Source organism: Nesoenas mayeri (assembly GCF_963082525.1).
Source record: "Nesoenas mayeri genome assembly, chromosome: Z".
Lineage (NCBI taxonomy): Eukaryota > Metazoa > Chordata > Aves > Columbiformes > Columbidae > Nesoenas > Nesoenas mayeri.
Window position 1 is genome coordinate 55124280 of NC_137542.1, and position 17674 is coordinate 55141953.

General features: G+C 44.6%; 1 protein-coding gene across 1 annotated transcript; it reads left to right on the forward strand.

Annotated features, from left to right (window-relative positions):
- Positions 1-6378: 6378 nt before the first annotated feature.
- On the forward strand, positions 6379-16134 carry HMGCS1 (3-hydroxy-3-methylglutaryl-CoA synthase 1). The gene is made up of 10 exons (XM_080362949.1): positions 6379-6415; positions 10839-11296; positions 11687-11812; positions 12324-12488; positions 13177-13345; positions 13462-13632; positions 14398-14504; positions 14851-14976; positions 15247-15410; positions 15804-16134. Exons 2-10 carry the CDS (start codon positions 10849-10851, stop codon positions 15894-15896), a joined length of 1569 nt encoding a protein of 522 aa, XP_080219075.1. The 5' UTR covers positions 6379-6415; positions 10839-10848; the 3' UTR covers positions 15897-16134.
- Positions 16135-17674: the final 1540 nt, after the last annotated feature.

Sequence of the window (17674 nt, forward strand, 5' to 3'; positions counted from 1 at the left end):
GGTCTTAAAAACAGTAAGTGCCATAGAATGCATACTTAAAATATTTATCTGGTGAGCCAAAAATACTTAATATAGCACATAATTCTGTTCTTCTTCCTCTTTACCTACTAATTACTGTTCATTTTCATTCACTGCATTTGCCTTAAATTAGCTCCTCTGAATTTTCTCTTGTATTTGTTTTGAAATTGCTACGTCTAACTACATACTCCAGTAGACAGAAGCAGCTGCTGATGGCTTCCCTACATAAAATAAAGACGAATATCTGTAGCAAGGTCACTAGAGATTAGATAGCATACACCGACAGAGGCACATCTGATGAAAGAAACTGTCTCCTTTCAAAACAGATAAGAAACATAATTATCTTCTCTGATGAGGCAACAGCCTCCCAACGGGGATGAAGCAACTCACCTACCTCTTCTTCCGGCTTCTAGGGAATATTGTGTGCGCCATGCGCACTGGCAGAGCTCCATCCTGCTGACATGACATGCAGGACGCCTTGTGCCAGGAGCCAGGTTTGGTGTTGCTTTCTCTGTCTTCGAACATGCACAGAAGCTCTTCCTCCCAAACGCAGCATCCAGGGGAGGCAGAGGATGCAACTCTGGCTGATGCAAGCTGTGGTGGTACACGTTTCACACCATTTTGTGTGCACTCTGATGCGCACTGTGATGCCTGGACACCGCATGATTTAGTAAACGGGTATTAGGCAGAACCTAGTCCTCCTGGGCCCAGGTCAACAGAGCACCTGGAACACTAAATTGGTGAAATATATTGCACTACAGTATCGGTATCTTACTGTTTCTGGCAGTTCTATTTATTTTCTTCCTCATGTTCTGCTCAAGATTCCATATTTTACCTTCACACTTCCCTCTTGAGTCACACATTTCTAGGTGGGTTTATGATAGCATCTCAATTCCTCATGCAACCATCAATGCAATCAGTGGCCTTTTGGGTGTGTAGAGTGTACCCTAAGTACTGACCAAAGTATGGAGTGTATCCTGATTTCCATGCCTGCTTTATCGGAAATATTGAGCATTCCATGGGATCAGAGAATGCAACTAACTTCCCAGGCTATCGCAGACACATCTGAGGCCCCTGTGAAGCATTCGACCACTGCTTACAGAATGATTAAATATTGCCACTTGGTAAAGTCAAGTCAGGAAAGTCTGGGAAACTGGAAAATGCAGCAAAGTCAAGCTGGGAGTACGGATAGGAAAAGTGAAACTGTGAGCCTCAATGAGACCACAGCAGCACTACCATCGAGACTGAGAACTCCTGGGTACCCAGCCTGTCATGGGAAGTCCTGTCCCTGCTGGTTTCGGCACAGGCTGCTGGGAAGCTCCACACAGTCCTGGCTTACAGACTGGTCCTCTGGGCTCGGTTGTCCCTCTGGTTTGGGGATTAGTATCTTCTTCCTACTGATGACCTCCTTTTGTACTGTCAGCTTTCCTGTCCCCTCACATTAGATTCTTATCTCTTCAGCAGTTACTGCTTTGTATTTGAAATAATAACACTGCTGCCGTTCCTCCTCTTATGTATATTGCATAAAAACAGTAAAGTGTGTTCTAAATGCATTTTTATCATTTTTAATAACTGGAATGGTTAAAATGTCACAAATATTTTAGGACCTAACCAGATCTGCAACTCAAATACTATTGAAATATATGCATTTACTAGACCTGCTTTAACAAGACAGGCTTTTATAGTTTTGTTTACACCTCCCTGTTCCCCAGTGTGGGTGCTATTTCATATCAGGTTCTCCTGGATTCAATAGATCAAACTGAGAGATTATGAGATGACACAAGTCCTCTCCCAGCTCCCAACTGTGTTTCAAGTTTGAGTTCCTGGGCATTCTTTTGAGAGTTTAACAACTTCTGCTAGTCATTAAACCAAAAAGCTTTCTGACCCAATATTGGTATGTGAAGTACCAAAACAACACTTGAAAGATCTACTGCCTGGTACAGTTTCATTTATCCCTGAACCCTGACACACAAATATGTAAAAAAAACAACTTTCAGTTTCCAGACTTTCACTTGAGTGACCTCATATTCCCTGTACCTGAGCATTATTTTTTGACCTTTGCTATTTTGTACTTGGCAACAAAATAAAATCAATATTTTTTTCAATAAAGTCATCTCAACATCTTGTTTTATGGAACATATTATTATGGGACAGGATGCTCTTTTGCCTGAAAATGCTGGCTAAAATTCTCTTTTCAATGGGTTTAGACACCTAAAGATGTAGTTGGCATCTGAAAACCCCAGTGAGCATTTTAGTGACTTAAGTGTAGCTCCAGTTGAACTAAATCCAAACTAGGCCTGTAATTAATATCATTAAAAATTCTCATAAATTCACTTTTAAAAGGTTTTAAGAAAAAACTTAAATCATCTGACTGTTTAATTTATTTTAAGAATAATTAACTTAGCCTAATACGACAGTCTCTATCTCTTTAAGAGACTTTAGGAAAAAAAAGTCACAGATAGGATTGCTTGAGAATTACTAAACAGAAGCAAAGAACCTGTTGGGTTTCTTTGAGGATAAGCCAGTGCCCCTAAATTTGATACATAGGCTTAAAACTAGAAGTAAAGGTGAGTCATCAGAGAGCAAATACTTTTCTTTTGAAACAGTACTGGATTAGGAAATCGCATCCACCTTTACACAGCTGAAAAATGGTGAGAGAGGCTCAAATTCAAACTCCTCTTTTATCAAAACAACCTGGATTTTAACAGAGAAAGAGGAAGTGTGGTTTTCCTCTCACTAGCAACCTTCGAGCAGAAACCTGCTCGAAGCTTATTCTCAGTCATGCTGAGTTTCTTTGGTAGTACTATCTTTATTAAAAGGACCTCTCCTTTCTCAGGTTTCAAGTTCTAATGTTACTGAGGTGCCGCATTCATTTTGGTACATGAGTCCAAATTACCGAATACAGTCTCTGTTGAAAATCCCATGGGACAAACTGGCTAAGCTGTCGAGCCACAAAAAGAAAATTACCAGAATTCTCAAAAGCTGGGCTGGAAATAGTGGCAATCACATGTCTGAAACACAGTTTGGTTAGAGGACTATAATTAATTACCTAAGAGGTTTGGAACAAGATTCACCAACAACTTAAATGATATTACTGCAATATTTGCAAGAAAATTGTAAAAAGCAATTGTAGTCTATCCTATTGCAATAGCAGTATAGGCAGGTCGCTTCTTGTGAAGACATAGTAGTAATTTTTTTGTATGTATTGCCTTGCAATACACTCAGTGACATGAAAAGCAGGTAAGAGGCTCATAAAACCAAATAAAAATAATGCTATTGACAACAATTATAAAATAAATTGTACTGTTTAATAAGAAAATATAGTACATCTTAGGCTATAAAGAATTAGTCATTAAAGAAGTCTGCAAGAGGAGGACTTCTGGACTTGATGCAAATTTAAATTATCATCTGGATCCAGAAACATCCTGAGGAGGCAACTATAATACATTGATTTTAGCAGTGTAGATTAGATACCTGATCTCTGAATTTAACCTCAGATAATTGTTAAGAAACTGGGGCTGCATTGTGTCCTTAACCTGAGTTTTAAGATTCTGAAAATCCAGCAGCTGTCACATTTTACCTTTCACCTTTTACCTTTTCTTCATCATCTGCAGCATGTGAACTTTAAATACTAGGAGAATATGGTTATAATTTTATTTGCTACAGGTGGTTGACAGAGGTTTGTTTTGAACGTACATGATTTTGAATCAATAGCAATGGTTTTATGCATGCCTATGTCATGCTATCTTCTACGACACAGAAAGTTAATGTAAGAGACTGTGAGAGGTCATTCATCATCTTGTACCACGGACACGGAAAAGAAAGCAATAATATGGATCATTTCCCCAAGCTAATCTTGGTAATTTTGACACCTTTTTTGATCATATCTGTGAAGATGTAATAAAGATAACAAGATTACTATTTACATCTGCATTTATTGTTGACTACACACCAAAAAAACAATTGCAAAGACCAATTCTGCTTTTCCCATTTTAAGAGCAAACATGACATTTTTCAGAAAAACAAACAAACAAACAACAACAACAACAACAAAAACAACAAAAACCCCTAAACAAACAAACCCCACCACTGTGTAAGTGCATGCCTACAGGCCAGCAGAGTGAAGCTGGCAGGAGCAGCAAAGTAGCTCTGCAAGGGCAGGAGAGCCAGGAGCTGAACGTGACAAGGCAGGCAGGGCAGTGGCCTTGCTGGTAAATGCACAACAAAGCAGAGCAGGGCAGTGACGGTGAGCGGGGTCAACCAAGAATCCAGGGTTTCAGGCCAGTGTGCAGTGATGAGCAGGTCGGAGGTGAAGCTGGGAAGTTAAGTCAGTGGCTCAGGACCACAGGGACACAGCTGGGCACAAGGACACCTGCAACAGTTCAGATACAGCCCCCCAGTGAAGGGGAATAAGCGATGAGGGTCTCTGCACAGCTGCTTTTGCTGCAGCCCTGTCCCAGGCTGCGGGTGTGCGTTGTACCGGAGCCAGGCCCATGCACAGGGAGATGAGCCCCCAGGGAGCGGGGAAGGGGCTGCAAGGTCTCGGGGTGCACTCACAGCCCTCACCTGAGCTCCCGCAAATTCAACAAGACTGATGGCTTCATCTCCTGGGTGCCTGTTCTGTCCTACAGCCACAACTGCCAGTGCAACCCCACGTCAGGAAGCATTTTGCTACCAAAGCCCACAATGAGAGGCTGGTGTTAGCAACCCATATTTAAGTCTAGAACAAAGGCATGGTTCTGCTTTTGGTTTTTCTTTTTGTGGTAGGAAGGGAAAAGTAGGAGGAATTCAAGTTTTAGGTTCCCAGAGCAGAAGTTCAACTTTTCTAACAGGAAGTCTGTTTGGTGCGTAGGCAGAGAACACGCGGTGTGTCTACATGACCTAACCGTGCCATCACCTACTTAGCCTGCATTTTGTCACCGTGTTTTTTCAGAATTACAAATGGAACTGGCTTGTACACAGACTGGCATAAGCTTATCAGAAGAGTGCAGGGTAACATGTGCAAACAAAACTTTTGATTTCTCAGTAGTATTTCTCAATCCTTGCACTATGAAGAGTTACATGAAAAATCTGTGATTCTATGTGACAATAGCAGAACAGTTAGTTACAAGTGCAAAACAGATTCAACAAACATGACAGGAGTTAAGTCTTTCAGTGACAGTTTTCCCCTCTCTTTTGCATTATTTTTACATGCCCTTAAAATGGTGGAAATAATACAGTTTCAACACCTTCACACTGTGGGTGGCAAGCAAAGTGTTGTCTTTGCCTAGCTGTAGCAATGAGATGTCACAGAACCTGACACTGGCTGCTAAGGGAGTATATTTCTTCGACTTGAGCGAACTATCAAGGCTTTAAAATAGGTGTGTAAATTTTATGAAGCACTTTCCCATCTGCAACAGGCAATGCCCAGTAACCTGTGCAGCAATGGGTTAGCTGGATATCAGTCACCACAGTGCCTACAGGCCGCCGAGGTTGGCATGTGAAACCCATACATTAGCTAATAGTGATTTTGCCAAGCACCAATAACGCCATGAGATATGACTTGGCACACTGTGGATTTAACAAGCTGGGAAGAGATGTGACGGGAGGATCCAGGGCAGGTAGGGCAGGACAGCGCCTCGTCCATGGGGCAGAGCCCCGTGCAAGCCCCAAGCGCCTGGTCCTGGCCCGCCACGGGAAGGACCGTGGGCAGGTTTCACAGGCCCAGGATACGGGGCTGCGCTCCCTGAGCCGAGTTACCTGCACCATGGCCTCCTGCTGCCCCGCAGCCCCCTGCCCGCCCCGGCCTGATGACGCCGCAACAGCCCTGGGGCCCCTCTCGACGCGCCGCTGCCGCCTCCCAGCCCCTCACCCAGGGCCCTCCGCGCCCGATCTCAGCCCCCGGAGACGCCGGGGCCCGTCGGGCTGGGCCCGGGTCCAGAGGTCGGGTCCGGCGCCGGGGCGGCTGGAGGGGAGGCTGTGGCCAGGCCGGGCAGGCCTCGCCTCCCGTTGCCAGGCAACCGCCTCCTCGCCTCGCCGGGGACCGGCAGCCGTGCTACCCTCACCCGCCGTCGGCAGGGCGCTCCCATTGGCTCCCCCCGCGCTGCGCTCGGCTCCCATTGAGCGCCCGCCGCCGCTGCCGCGTCCTCATTGGCGCGCTGCCCTCTGGCCACGCCGCGTCACTTTCTCACACCATTCCCCCCGCCTTCTCCGCCAGCTGCGAGCCGCCCGGCGGGCGGGGCCTGGGCAGCGGCAGCTGTGATTGGCGGGAGGAGCTGCCGCTCAGGGCGAGAGCCGGAGCCGGGGCGGCGGGGCTGTTTAAAGGCGCCTCTCGCCGGCGCCCCGTGTTTTCCCTGGTTCGTGCGAACGGGCGAGGTTGCGGAGCGGCGAGCGACACCGGAGCCATCATCTCCGACAGGTGAGGGCGGCTCGGCACCTGGAGGCCTTTGGGCTGAACGGCGTGCGCCGCCGTCTCAGCACCGGGCAGCGGCCCCTGCGTGTCCTCTCCGCCGCGACGGGAGGCGCGGAGCCGCTCGGGGGAAGCACGCGTGAGGCGGTGGGGCTGCGGAGCCGCCCGCGGGGTTTGGGGGTGGGTCGACATAGTTAGAAGCGGTGTTTTCAGTGCATGCAAGCGTGTTGTCACTAGTGCCTGCAGTGCGGCAAGAGGGGAGAAAAAAGTAAAAAAAGGAGGAAAAATGGAGAAAGGAAAAAAAAAAAAGAGGGAGAGAAAAGAGGATGAAAGAGGAAAAAGGGCAGGAAGAAAAGAGCAAAAGAGGCGTGTGAGTGTCTCTTAGCGCTGGTGTCAATCTGCACAGGGCGCTGGGCGCTGCCGGGAGCATCATTGAGCATCGCCCGGGCGCGGCGTGCGGCGCTCCCTGCCCGGGGCAGCCGGCGACGCCAAAGACCGCCTGAAAGAGCCGGTGCCGGGCGCTGCCTTCCATCCTGCCCGCGGGGGAAGCCCCCCGGCTGGGTGCGCTGTGGTGGGCGGCTGCAGCGGGGCTCCGCCGGGATCTGCCCCCGCCTAGGGCTCCACAAAGAAACCCGAAAGCGGCGACGCCTTCGGCGTGTCGCTTTGCTGCTTCTCCGTGTCGCGACAGAGGCGCCCACCCAAGGTGGGGAGGGCGGGGCGGGCGTGGCCTTCTGCTCACGCCACCCGCCATCACGCAGGACGATGGCAGCCGGGTGCTGCCCCCGGCGATGCTGGCGGCTGCTGCACGGGCGTGGGCATCTCGGCACTCACCCGTGCTGCTGACCGAGCCCCGTTCTCGGATGTGCCGGGGGTGCATCCGGAGGGAGGGCTCCCCAGCGCGGGAGGCGCTGCGGGTGGGCTTTCACGGGTTAATTCAAGGTGCCGTCTCTGCGGTTCGGTGTTTGTACGCGTTTTGCCCGCCTCCCACGCAGCCCCACCCCGTCAGCCTGCAGGCGAGCGGGGCGCGGGGATGCCACGTCCACGCGCGGTCCATGCCGTGGCGAGTGCGGGTGGCGGCAGGGACCTCTCGTGGCGTGACCGCTGTCCTGCATGCGCTGGGCACCTGTGGACCTTTCGGCTCTGCAGGGATGACTAGGTGATGTCACGGCTGTAGCTGCCAGGTCATCACTGCTTAACTTTCAAGGAACAGCTTGCAGTGGCTCTGCCGTCATCACCAAAGCCTCTTCCCTGGGTCCTCCAGAGGTGAAACCCCAGAAGGAGTTACCAAGTGTACTGCTTGTAGCCAACAGCCTGAGGGCTTATTTTCTAACTTTCATATAAGTGTTCTGTATGAATTAGGCAGAAAATGACAAAGTCCAATTATTGACAAAATACTCTCAAATTCTTAACAAAAGCAAAGAAAGCCACCAGTTGTTATGGGAGAATGTATTTCTGGCAATGTTTGCAGAAAGAAGTGTCTGTTTCATGCTGCTCATCATTCCTTATACAACCTTAGGGGGATGTGAAACATAGCAGGTTTCTTGTTTATTTATATTAAAGCATTTGAGGTCCTCCGTCTTTTAAAAGAAATTGTACTTTTGAGTGCTCTTTCATTTGCATTAAAAACTCAATGATGGGAAGTTGTTTGCTGTTTGAGCAAGAGGACAGAAGACTGTTTGTTTTACAGCAAGTAAACAATTTTTTCCTGAAATGACTGACTGAAATAACATGTCATATGTCTCATTTTCTTCAGTAATCAGAGCAAACTTATAAAGCCGTGTTTTCCATTGCAGTACAGCCCGACAGCCCTGACTGCTTCTATGTTAGGTGCGTTTGGCCAGCTTGGTATTTGATAAGCCATGAGAACGCAATAGAAAGAGCCTCTCTTTAGTCGTCTTCTGTAGGAAGTTTTCTGATGAGAGAACTGCAGCCAGTATGAATTAAATGCCAGTTTTGATCTCAAAGTTCTGTAAGGAACAAGCACAGAGCAGAGTGTTTTCTTCAGCCGTCACCAATAATACAAATCCTCTTGGCATACTGAGTTTCCTAATAATTCACTGGCTGGTTAAAAACCACTGTTCTATGGTTATTACAGGTGAAGTCCATTATGTGCTGCATGCATTGCATTTTAGTATATAACTTAAATAAAATTATTACTGCAAGAATCTTTGAAGTGCCTTTCAGCTTTCTAGCTCTTGGAGCAGAATCAGCTCTGCTTTTGTACAAGGCTCGTCCTTGTGGTGTCTGCCAGACCCTGTGCTGACCCAGCAGTGGTCTGTCTGTATTTCCTTTTTGTCCCCTTTTGATGGAAATGAGGTGTTTTCCGCCAGAAAGAGAGCTGAACCCCGAAGTCGTTTTCCCAGCTGGTGCCTTGGGATCTTGATGTCGATGGCGCGTCTGCATTCATAAAGGGAGCCAGAAAGCATCATCCTCCTCCCCTGCAGTCCCTGTGCAGATTTGGGGTAAAACGGCGAGTTTTGGCCCCCGGCACTGCGTCGTGTCTCCAGGAGGTGGCGTGTGAGTGGCCGAGACGGGACATGATCCTAGCATTTCCTGGAGGAGCCCTCCGGACCACCGGCCCTCTCTTCACTGCCCGTGGCTTTCGGGAAGCTGTGATGGGTTTAGGCGGAGAAGGTTGTCGCCGCTACCAGGTGACATCTCGGAAGCGCCGCCCCCGGGGGAGGAGCTTCCCGCGCCTGCGCAGTAGCCGCCTGCGCGAGCCGGTGTGCGCAGCGCGCACGCGCGGCCCGGGGCGCCGGCAGCCTGACATGGGATTCCGCAACGTGTAAGGGCCGGGGGCCGCGGGCGGGACGTGGGGGAGGCCGGGGGTGGGCGGCCTCCGCGCCGCGCTGAGCCCGCGCTGCGGGTGGGGCGCGCCGTGGCTTTTCCACGCCACCCTCCGTGACTTTTCGCCGTCTCCTTGTCCGGGCCCTGGGTAACCTTGAGGCGCGTTAGGGCAGGGGGGCGCCCGCCGCCCTCAGCGCGGCCGGGGCGGCGGTCACCTGGGGTGACGGCCTGCGTGCAGGAGAGACCCCTGTCGGCGTGGAGGGAGAGAGCTGGGTGCCGGCAGGAAGCACACACAAGGCCAAACTGCTTGTTTTGGTTAAAATCGCGGCAGTGCCGCTGTACGGCTGTTGCACAGCGCTTCGGTCAGCAGCTGCAGATAGCGCTTTTCTCCCGTCTACGCGTTTTAAGGCTACAAGAGAAAATACTTAAATAGAAAATACTTTTGGGTACATCAGAGATATGCTTGGAACTTCGTTAGAGACAATCAAAATGAACGGCAAGCCATGCAGTCTTACACGAGGCTGTACCTCTAACAGAAAACACTTTTAATATTTTCCTAATGCTTACCTTAATACACATCCCATGAAGTTGTCATTCCTGCAGAGAAAGGCGTTATGCAGCTCTTGGTGGTTTTGTGGAAGAAGTCGGGTGAGGTCAGGATGACGGTACTTGAGCTGTGCACAAAAGGGACAAATGCTCTGGAAGGATGTAAGCAAAAATACGGGAAGATGGTGCCTGTCTGAGTACTACGGATAGGGTTAGAGTAATGGGGTGTACAATATCCCCAAGCATAGTGACAATAAAGCTATGGAGTTCAGATAAGAAAACTTGGTCAGGGAGAATCCCTGTGTGTTCATCTCAGCCTGTGAAATATTCCTCCAGGCCTGCTGTTAGGAGTTCCAGTGTTCTGGAATGCCAAGACAGAGAATAATTAAAAGGAACAAAAAATAAAACCCAACCAAACATGCGAAAAAAGTTGTTCCCCTCCGCCAAAAAAACCAAAAAGCAGACAAAAACCAAACTGCATCTTTGTTGTAAGTATAAACAAAATGGAGCACCTTAGCTCATTTACTTTAAAAATAAAAATAATTTTGAAAAGTCCTGGCCTTCTTTAAGGCGGAGATTTCCTGGTAAGGACACCTGTTTAAAATGTATCCTTATCAGGAAGTTCCCAAATGCCAACAATTTTTCTAAAAAATCAAATATTTCTAGCTTGGTTGTCTTAAATTGAGACTTTGCATATAAGCAAAAGTAGGATAATGAACATTAAGACTAATTTCTCAAACACTTGTGAAACATGTGTTTTGCTTCAGTGAAGTAGCTTGAGCTTAAGCTACATCCATTCATCTCCAGGGCTGAAATTTGTGTTTTCACTTAGAAGTTCTTCTTAGTGGAAGTTTTGTAACATTTTATATTGATGTTTACATTATGTTTATTATGTTTATATTATATTATGTTATATTATATTTATGTTTATGTTTATATTGATGTTTACATTATGCTGAGACCAGAGTCTCTCCAGAGAGACCTTGTAGAATTCCTGCAATGTAACTTTTTCTATAAACTTAGAGAAATTGAAAGTAGGTCTCTCAAAATGGATGTGAATAAATTGTCTGTTTTTGTGGTTTTCTTTTTTTTCTTTAAGATCTACCACGATGCCTGGCTCTCTCCCAGTGAATGCTGAATCCTGTTGGCCCAAAGATGTGGGAATTGTTGCACTGGAAATATATTTCCCATCTCAGTATGTTGACCAGACAGAGCTGGAGAAGTATGATGGCGTGGATGCCGGGAAATACACCATTGGGCTGGGCCAGTCAAAAATGGGGTTCTGCTCCGACCGGGAGGATATCAACTCCCTCTGCTTGACTGTGGTTCAGAAGCTCATGGAGAGGAACAGCCTTGCCTATGATTGTATCGGGAGATTAGAAGTTGGAACCGAGACAATAATTGATAAATCAAAATCCGTAAAGACTGTCCTGATGCAGCTTTTTGAAGAATCTGGTAATACGGATGTAGAAGGAATCGACACCACCAATGCATGCTATGGAGGCACTGCTGCCCTTTTTAATGCTATTAATTGGATTGAGTCCAGTTCTTGGGATGGTGAGTTCAGGGCATTTTCTTGAAAAGTTACATCATCCCCTGGTTTTGGATATTCTGCCTTATAGTGACAGGGTTCATGTTTAACCATATAAAACCCAAGAGGGTAAACTATTTTTCTCTTCTGAAGTCTTTTTGTTAAATTCTCTGGGTGTTTGCCACCAGTTCAATTACAGTGCAAAAAATAATGACATGGCTTAGAATCACTGGCCTTTTCCTGCAAATTTCAGTGGCTGCCAGGAAATTGAAAGGTGGGGGAGAAGTCAGAATTGAAAAGCCCCTTAATCTTGAGGTCATTTCCGCTGTAACCAAACTCTAAAAATTGCTGATGGATGGTAAAATGTACTAGATTCTCCCCTGTTTCTCATTGTTATTTCTGTGTGTTTCTGACAGGACGCTATGCACTCGTTGTTGCTGGAGACATAGCAGTGTATGCCACTGGAAATGCCAGGCCAACAGGTGGAGCTGGTGCTGTTGCTATGCTGGTTGGTCCAAATGCTCCGTTAATTTTTGAGAGAGGTTAGTCCTGTGAGAAAACAAATACTGTTCAACCAGATAAGTGGATCCATTCTAAAGCCTGCCCTCTGTTTTTTGTGTGTTGCTGGAAGGCTGGATGAACCTCCCACTAATGTCAGAAATTGAACTTTAACTCCTCTTGCTCTGGGCAAACATGGCCAAGTCCCATTGCAGGAGGCAGCAAATAACAGCCAGAGGTGTTCCTGTCTTTTCATTTCCCTGGGGATTCTCCAGTAAAACTGGCAAAGAGTGGGCTAGAGCTGAATATCACAGTGCTCTATGTCCCAGGTGAAATGATGAAAATAACTTGTTACTTGTGTTTGTCATGCGCAGTCCCACCATACTTAATAAGCAGTTGAGAACTGTGTGAAATATCACTTTAAAAGGCCTGAAGTGCTATGAAAACCTGTTTGACTGGGCCCAAATATTGCTTCTTTCCCCACATGTGCCAAGTAATGCATTCAGACTGACTGAAAGCAACTGAATAAAGTAATTTTCAATTTCTCTCCATCAGGGCTGCGTGGAACCCACATGCAGCATGCATATGACTTCTATAAACCAGATATGGTTTCTGAATATCCTGTAGTTGATGGCAAACTATCTATACAGTGCTACCTCAGTGCATTAGATCGCTGCTATACTGTCTATCGCAACAAAATCCACGCCCAGTGGCAGAAGGGTACGTAGCCTCACCTGATGATCTGGCAAATGCTGGAATGTGTAACTACACAATGTATTTTCAAGTTTTAGCATCCAATCTAAAGACTGGTATATGGGTCCCTTTCTCCACCTTTGTGTGTTCCTAGGCAATTGTTATGTTTTCTCTCTCCCATAAAAAGTGTGTTATTTCTGTTCTGGTGTGGCTAAAGACCTGGTAGTCAGTAAGCAGTCGTCTCTACAGGCTTTTGTTTGTGTTACCTATAATACCTTGCTTAAAAGCCCATTATTTCCCTCTTCACCCAAGCTCTTAAGGTTAATATTTAAGTGTTATGTAACAACACTTTTTCTTTTTTGTACCCTGTATGTTTAGTAATTGTCTCACTCATTAAGAAGCACAGATGTGAAGATTAGATAGTGAAACAAAGCAGATGATTATGTCGAAATGCTGAGTAGAAATGGGGAGATTCTGTTAACCTTATATTTTTTTATCATAGAAGAAGGGCAAAAATAGTTGGTGCAAAAGGTCACTAAGAAAGTAATTTGTAAATAGAAGTAGCAGCAGTGTTTTAAAAGAACTTGACAGCAATAGTTTGTCTTGTATGCTGATGTGTTTTGATGACTGGTATCCTCCCACCCTGCCATTTTATTTTCATAGTTGAAGTGAGTACTAAACGTAAGTTGTAACACAATGTTTCTGCCACTTTCAGAGGGGACAGACAGACGTTTCACCTTGAATGACTTTGGGTTCATGATCTTTCATTCTCCCTACTGTAAACTGGTGCAGAAATCTGTGGCTAGACTCTTGCTGAATGATTTTCTCAGTGACCAGAACCCAGAAACAGCAAATGGTGTTTACACTGGTCTGGAAGCTTTCAGGTGAGGATGGCTGCTGTCTTTCTTGTTCACGTAATTTTAATTTGGTACACATCCAAGGTGTGTTTTTTACTTTCTGCTATTTTACTAACTGTTTCTGAACTTCTGTTTTTTCATAGGGATGTAAAACTTGAAGATACATATTTTGACAGAGATGTGGAAAAAGCTTTTATGAAAGCTAGCGCAGAGCTCTTCAATCAGAAAACCAAAGCTTCATTACTTGTATCCAATCAGAATGGAAATATGTATACCCCTTCAGTCTATGGTTGCCTTGCCTCTCTTCTAGCCCAGTAAGCATAAAACTAGAATAAAAACAATAGCTTTTATATATAAGGTCATTAAAGTTTTTTGTTTCAGAAAGCCATTTGTAAAAGCACCATATATCAAACCTTTTCCTACTAGATTGCCTCAAGCAGAAAGGCTGAAGTTAAAAAGTTACTCAGTGCATACAATTAGTTAAAGTGACGAGCAAATTCAAAATTTCTATGTCAGAAGCTGATCTGGGACAGCTGCTTACTGCCTTCCAAAGTAGGATTATATTTGTAAGGTGCCATCTTTTCTCAACCTCAGCCTTCTTCCCCTGCCTGTTCCCCACCCCCACCCAAAAAAAACCCACTGCTGTGGAAAAGAGAATCAGACTACTTTCTCTGTTTCACTACAATAAGCAAAGCCAAATTAAATAGTATTTACTTTTTTTTTTTAATGGCAGACTTCTAAAAAAACCATTCCTCTTGTGCTCTTTTTTACTTTGTTCTGACTTTGCCTTCTAAGATGTGGTTGTTCATTTTAGGCTTTAGGTCTCTTAAGAACTGAAAGCTGACTGCCTTCTAGATAATCATATTCTGGGCATTTCTTTGCTCTGTTTTGCCGTGGCAGCTTTGGAATTTACAACAGCAGTGTTTGAGTTTTTAAATATCATCATTTATGCACACAGCATTCTAAATGTATATTGTAGTCAGTATAATTTGCTGGCTGCTTTTTTCTAAGCTAGCTGTAGTTTCTGGTTGTTAAAAATTGGCACATTGGCATTTAAACAAATGTTGCTTGATCTGCAGGTACTCCCCAGAGCAGCTTGCGGGACAGAGAATCAGTGTGTTCTCCTATGGCTCTGGTTTTGCTGCTACGCTGTATTCCATCAGAGTTACACAAGATGCCACTCCTGGTGAGTGAGAGGAAGAGATGTTAATTGACTCCCTTGCACAGCTCACCTTTAAATGCCGTGTTACACTAACCTTCAGCATAGCCTAACCTGCAGAACAGTGCCTAATGACAGTAGTGTTAAACTGAAGATGTTTCAGTTCCAGCGAATGTCTAAATGTCTCAGTGGGCAAATAAATAATATTCTTGAAATTCTGCTAATGTTCTGATTGAGTAATTGCGAATATTTTAAAATTACTAAAACTTTAGCTTCTGCAGTGGAAAATATTTCGAATGAGCTTGAAATGTTAACATGCTAGTGTGCAGTTCTTAACACTAGTGTTACCTTACCTGGTGGTTTTATATTGTAGGTTCTGCACTGGACAAAATAACTGCCAGCCTTTCTGATCTGAAAACAAGACTTGACTCAAGAAAGTGTATTGCACCTGATGTCTTTGCCGAAAACATGAAGATCAGACAGGAAACACATCATTTGGGTAAGGACTTCGTAAATATAAATCATTCCTAGTCTTACAGTAAAATGCTCATCACTTAATTCACCTGACTTGAAATGATGAGGGTGTAGAATGAAGAAAATGTCCAGCTCTTTGCACTTCTGAATAGCTCGTGTCCATTGGCCCAATGTGGCTGAAATGACAATGCACACTTGTTTATTTTCTGTTGTACTATTCCAAACCACAACGTCCTATGTTGTGTAAAGCTCTGACCAAGAACAAACTAACGGTGTATTACTGACTTTTTTACAGCAAACTATATTCCACAGTGCTCCGTAGAAGATCTCTTTGAGGGAACCTGGTACCTGGTGCGTGTGGATGAAAAGCACAGGAGAACTTACGCACGGCGCCCGCTCGTGGGGGATGGACCTCTGGAGGCAGGAGTTGAAGTTGTCCACCCAGGCATTGTTCATGAGGTGAACACTCAACGCTCTTTTAAATATTGATGTAAATGGTGAAACGGTTTGTGTTTGTCTTAGCATGTGCATGTATGTTAAAAGAGGAAGTGGTTTAACAAGTTATATTAAATACTTTGTTAACATATATAACATAAGCCAGAAGTAAAAAATTGAATGTGGGATTTTTAAAAGTACATTTCATCATAACAAGAATGAAACTGTTCAGGAATGAAACAAGAACAAACTGGCTCTTTTCACGTAATCAGTTTGCATGAAGCATGACCAATTTGACTGACTTAAGACCAAGCTGTCCTGTGTAGCACACGTTGTTTGAGAGTTGGATTAACCATGAAGTATGAATGTCTGTGAACTAGAAAACTGTATTTAATGTTTTTTTTCCCTTCTTCTTAGCACATCCCAAGCCCTGCTAAGAAAGTGCCAAGAATCCCTGCAACAACAGAATCTGAAGGCGTTACTGTTGCCATTTCCAATGGGGAGCATTAAGATACCTCTGTGAGGTGGGGAATCAAGGCGTAAGAGTAGGGCGAGAGAGGAAAAAAAATATTGCAGTAGTGCTGAAGTTTCAGTGTACGGTAGTACTTCATTGGAGCATGAAAAACCTGTATAAGCTCCTTGAAAAGATTTGTCATAATACGGTATGCTAGTATTTATACAATTTTCAGAACACTAGAAACATTAATATACTGGAGATGGAGAGACCTGACAAGGTCTATGGGGATTCCTAAACATGTCTGAATTTTTTTAATTGCAGAGTAGTAGCTGTAGTCTATTACAAGGTCTTTGTACATAGAAACAAAATAGTCTTCTGCTTGCTATTTCCGTGTGAGATTACTTGAAACCTACACTGTTAACTTCTGCTTAAGTGTGTGGCAAAATAGTCCAAGCTTTCCATGTTAGGGTTCTCAGTGCCTTGACAGTAAGCAGTCAATCTTCTGAATACTGCACTTCTTCTCTTTCCATTTGTCACCTTCCCTTTCTTCTCCCAGCCTACCTCCCATCTCCCTGTTGCTTTGGGAAGGGTATAGAACTGAGTAACATTCATTGCTGGACTAGAATCTGACTCCCCTGTCAAAATGTCTGGATGAGAAATGGATAGACTGACAGGTGGTTTTCTTCCAAGAAACTCTGTGACCCACTGTGTTAGTTACTGCATAATTCCCCCTAACATTCATATGATGTTTCATACCTGCATTATAAATCACAGCAGCCTGGGAGAAGAGAGGAAAAAGAAGAGAGGTAGTAATTTTTTTATTCTAAAGAACAAAAAGGGTGTAATTTTTGGGTTTCTTGATTTGGCACCTTTTGGAATTGTACAGTAGAAGTATTTAAGGCAGTGGAATTTTCAAATAAAACTTAGAGATGCTATTGAGCTGTTTTAATTGGCCAACAAAGGAAGGCAGGAAGATCACTTTGTCTGGAGCTCTGGCCTCTCACTATTCTTTATATAATATGTTTCTAAATGACTGTTTCGAACTTTGATTTTGGCTTTGTACTTCGAAGCCCTTCTCCCTAGTATTGTAGGAGTGGGGTCTTTTTTTTTTTTTGTTAAAAAAAAGTTTTTTCCCAAGATGCAAGCTAGAAGCTATCCATTTTGCAAGTGGTAGATACACAATGCTAATGGGGAGTCCATTCTGGTAGACTTTTAAAGCCCAGATTGGAAATGAACTATGACATAAGCCTTGTAAGCTTGTAATATATACTTAAATTGAGCTAATGTACAGAATGAAGTTTTGTTGAATTTTTTTTCTTTGCTAATTCTACAAAGCTACGTTATCTAATACAAAGTAGCAGAACCTGATTTGTCTGTTAAATTACAATTTTTGTGTGTAATGAAGTGTTTGTATTATCTGTCACTCACTAGGATTTGATAACTTGCTGTATTTGTACAGTCAAGGCTTGGTAAAATAGTTGTTTGTTATAAATCAATGAGTACTAATCTGTTGTTTTTGCTGAAAATGATGGAGGAATATGCATGATGATAGTGTTTGCAAGTATTTTGATTTAGGTTGCCCTTGTGAAACGTATCTTGGCACCAGAAAAACAAATTGCCTTGGAACAAAGTCCATTGCTGGCAGTGGACAAGCCAAGAAGTGAGCTACTGGCCCAAAGTTAACCACAGGGACCTCATGGTCTGTGAGGATGATCCTTTATTAAAATAAAGTTGGAAATATTTGAGACCTGTTGGAGTAGTGCTGACTTTTTGGGTTTTCAGGATGCCTTTTTTTTTTTTCCTTTAACAGGAAAGAATGAGGAAACTAGCC